This window comes from Diaphorina citri, unplaced genomic scaffold (assembly GCF_000475195.1).
Source record: "Diaphorina citri unplaced genomic scaffold, Diaci psyllid genome assembly version 1.1 scaffold43116, whole genome shotgun sequence".
In the NCBI taxonomy this organism is placed as follows: Eukaryota; Metazoa; Arthropoda; class Insecta; order Hemiptera; family Psyllidae; genus Diaphorina; species Diaphorina citri.
In genome coordinates, this window is record NW_007420437.1 from 1 (window position 1) to 4301 (window position 4301).

At 37.6% G+C, this 4301-nt stretch overlaps 1 protein-coding gene across 1 annotated transcript in view; it reads right to left on the bottom strand.

Annotated features, from left to right (window-relative positions):
• Positions 1-6: 6 nt before the first annotated feature.
• The window catches only part of LOC108254318, a gene marked incomplete at its 3' end in the record, with an annotated part of 23847 nt that continues 19552 nt past the window's right edge, over positions 7-4301 (bottom strand). The window contains exon 4 of the mRNA XM_026833121.1: positions 7-264. Within this exon, the coding sequence (XP_026688922.1) occupies positions 7-264 (258 nt within the window). The remainder of the gene's footprint in view (positions 265-4301) is intronic.

The window sequence follows — 4301 nt, forward strand, 5'->3', positions numbered from 1 at the left end:
CAGAACAGTTGTCATCATGAGCAGCACACACGTGTGTCACCCACCAGTTGTTACTGTTCAGAATGTGATTCATATCATCCCTGAAACCAAACACCTCGGATGTAACATTGGTATCTTCGTTCAATTCATGCACAATGATTAGAATATCACTCGCTAGCGCGGAGTACTCTGTAGATGACTCTTCAGCATGACCTATCTGAGACCAGACCACAGCAACACCGTCCACTTCAACTCTAGGCATCTTATTGATAGGGATGTGAGGTGGTGGAATGACAAATGTTTGGCTCGCTTCCGGTCCTAATCGTTTTGTGAATGGTCTAATGGTGATTTGATACGAAGAAGCATTCTTGATGTCTTGTAAAATGTGTGAATATATCTCCTGTTCTGAAGTCACAGTGTAGTCGATGACCACTATATTTTGACAGCACAGGGTTTCATCGAATGAAGAGAGATGTTCTACTTCAATGACGAACTTCCTTAATATCCCGTTGAGTAAGTCAGGTATTCGCCATGACAATGTCTTGTTTGTATCAGAGATACTCATCTTGATATCACTGACAGCGGAGGGCATGGTCTCTCTGGTTATTGCATAGATGGCTTGACTTGGATTTCCTTCAGGGAATTCCTCGTTGAATACATTTACCATGATCTTGTATTTCGTATTTTGCTTCAGTTCAGTCACATCACGGCAGCTGTAAGAAGGCCAAGGTTTGCATTGGAATGAACTTGGCTGACTTGATGATGTGGTCATATCCATATCGATAGTCTTGTTCCAAATATCACTGTGGAGTTGAATGCTGATTTTGGTGATGGTGTAGTTTGCATCTGGCATTTTCCACCTCAGTCCAATCACATCTGAACTTGTCTTGTATGCCGTCAGCTCTTGTACTTCGAGCACTGGTGTTGCTTTGGTTGTAAAGTTATGTTCTACGTAGATTAATCTGTTGAAACCTATATGATTGACATAACGCACCTTGACAGTGTATTGTGTTTGAGGACGAAGTCCCGTCATTTCCAAGTGGTTATTTTTGGTCTCATACATGTGTAAGCTGTTATTCTGAGTATCATACAATTCTATATTGTATTTCTTGAAAATCCCATTTATGTGTTGACAAGACAATGAGAAATCTGTCCAGTAAAGCTTTGCGCTTTCATTTGTAACTTTGAATTTCTGTGTCAATAAGGTCGGTGAAATATCGGGAACTCTACTAATTGTGACGAACGTTAAGTTATATGCCTTCATATTTTGGTTTTTGTCAGCAGTAACAAATAGTTGATATTGAGCATTAGGCTCTAAATATGGTAGGTTATAATATGTTCTATCAGATGTGACCACTTGAAGTGGGGACTCAATTACATCTTGTTTACAAGATAAACGTCTGATTACCTTGTACTTGATGTAATATATTTTGTAAAGGAAACTTCTGAACCATTCAATATTCACTTGCGATTCAGTTTGCTTCAATGTAACTCCAGATATTTCCTTTGATAAATCAATAATGTCATCAGTTGTTACATTTACACTAGAAATAGGGATGCTTTCTCCATAGATTGTATTCTTCTTCAATTTGATGTGATAGGTCTGACCAGGACTCAAGGTTTCAAATTGGTAAGAATTACCCTTGATATTGACAATTTTCTGTGAGTCAAAACCGTTCTCAGTTTTCTCTAACTCTAAGATATAATTTATGAATGGGCACTCTTCAGCTCCTAAATTAGTGTCTCCGTTCCATGTTAAAGAAATCGACGTGTTGGTAACAGAGTTCACTTTCAAATTTTCTTCTCTCTCCACAACGGTACACTTTGTTTTAGCTTGAATTGATTTCGACAAGTCCGGATCATGTGTCTCTAACGTCTCGTCTATGAGGAGAACTCTGAACAGATATATGGTTCCTGGTTTCAATCCGTCTATTGTGGTGTTCATGGGGATTGAGTTGAATTCTTCATAAGGACCGTTATTCCATGTTTCGTTTTTATCCTCGCGATATTGAACTCTATAAAAGCTGGTATGATCATACGACTTCTCAATATTACTCGGAGTAAAGTCGATATGAAGATCCACAGTATTGAAACTGGAGTTCAATACTATTGGAGGTAGCTTCAGATAAGAGTGGGAATATTTACACGCGGGCCATATCAGGTATGGCGTTGTACATCCACCCCGACAGGCACCAGTATACTGATCACATCCATCTGCACACTGTCCACATTTCTCCTTGCAGTCTGCACCATAGTAACCTTCTGGACAATGTTCCAAGCATTGCTCTCCTTGATAACCGGTGGCACAGGAACATCCGTAGTACGATGTACACAGAACCATACCTTTGCATTCATTTGAAGACTTGGAGCACATCTTGGAACACTTGTGTCCGAAACGATTTTCACCACATGCAATTTCACACTGCTTACCAGCAAACCCAGGAGGACAGCTACAAGTGATGTCAACAGGTAATCCTCCATTTGAACAAATGGAATTCGTCTTTTCATTACCAGTATGAACACACTTTTCACACTTTTGTATGTTGTAGATTTCATCGAGCTTGGATTTCTCACATGACTTTGCATTCTTTATCTTATACAGGTCAAGATACTTCTCTTCCCATATGTTATTGATGAAGATATTGGAGTCGTTTTCAAAATGAACTTTTATTCGTTTCTGGTTTGTCCAGGCTTCAGGAACTATAACATCATATTTAGCCAGAACCAGTGCTATATCCATTCTGATGATTTTAACAATGGATTCTCTATAATCAAGATTCAATATGTTTTTTGTTTTGTCCTCCTCTACAGCCACTCTAACTCTATTATGACCTTTTCTCAAATACAAGATAACGAGTGACGTGTTGGTTCTCAAATCAATCCAGGGTGAGACGATTGTGGAGGGAGGGTATGCTTGTATAATTTTATATTCAACATGAAACTCGGTTTGATTGTCATAATCTTTATCTATCCTTCCAAATTGATGGTAAATGCTTTTCAAGTCACCTTCAGGTTTCAAATTGTTCATTTGAATTTTATCAGACACATGATCATATACGAATAAGTACCAACCAAACCTTCCACCAGTTACACTCGTTAACATAACGTCAAAGTTTTCATTCTGATCAGCAGTATAACCCGGACCAGAGTGACATTTGTCGACATTTCCATGCCGATATTTGTGGCAAACCTTGATTTCTGAACTCCCTAGTGTTACTTCGATATATTGTGTGGACTGAAAATTAAGTCGAAGTTCTATACTGGATCCAACTTTGCCTTTTATTTGAATGAATTCACTGTTGATAGTATCCTGTATGAAGTCATCACGTTCAAAAAGGAGCGTGTCTTTGTCAGTAACCTTTACTGTCTTTTCTTTTAATACTTTGATATTTTTATCTATTATCGAATAGCCAAACGAAAAATCATAACTCCATAATAATTGTGAAAAATCAGAAACGATGTTTGCATAGGCTGGTATATGTATAGGTACAGTTGAGCCATTGTTCATCAGCTGTTGCCATATTATAGCTTTGTTTTTGTTTCCATCGTAGAGGGGTGGTATTGTGGACTCTGGCAATGGCGTATCAGCGGTGATGTTGAACAAGGGAAGACCCTGGTCGTTTTCCTGAAGTGAAGCCGCAGTGCACGTTTTGAGATATTTCACACTCTCCCCATCACCGAGCGTGTTAAACTTGTACACCGTGGTTATGTCCCCCACACCTGCAACAATGTTAATTAACATCAATAATCAAATAATCACCCATTATTATCTGATACACCCTTCCTGGGGACAAATTATTAAATACATTAAGGAGCCCCAACAAGTCAAGAATGTTTGACGGCGTTTTAGATACAAATATCAAATGAGCGACCAGTAACCAAGAATAAACAATTACTTGATAAAATTAATAATATAGAGGCTCTTGGTAATGATATGGATGAGTTTAACTTCGGAAAAACACCTAAATACCTTTGTAATCTTTGTATATCCTGTTATTAATCAAATAATGCTAGCGTGTAAACAAGTTTAGTAAACAAACAAAATAATCAACAAGATAATGTACTTACCTAACTCGACGCCCTCACTTGACGAGATCAAAATCAGGCCAAATAAAGCCCACGGCAAATGTTTCATATTGAAAACGAAAAGTGAAAAAAAAAACATTCATCTATTAATTTGTTCAAAGGATTTTCAAAAAAACAGTTACTTTCTTTTATGTTTACCTACCTATTTTTTTTTTGTTTATTTTTTTTTTTTTTTTTGTTTTTTTTTTAAGGGGTTTTGGGAGGGGACTTTGTTCTTTTAAACGGTTTTTTGTGGA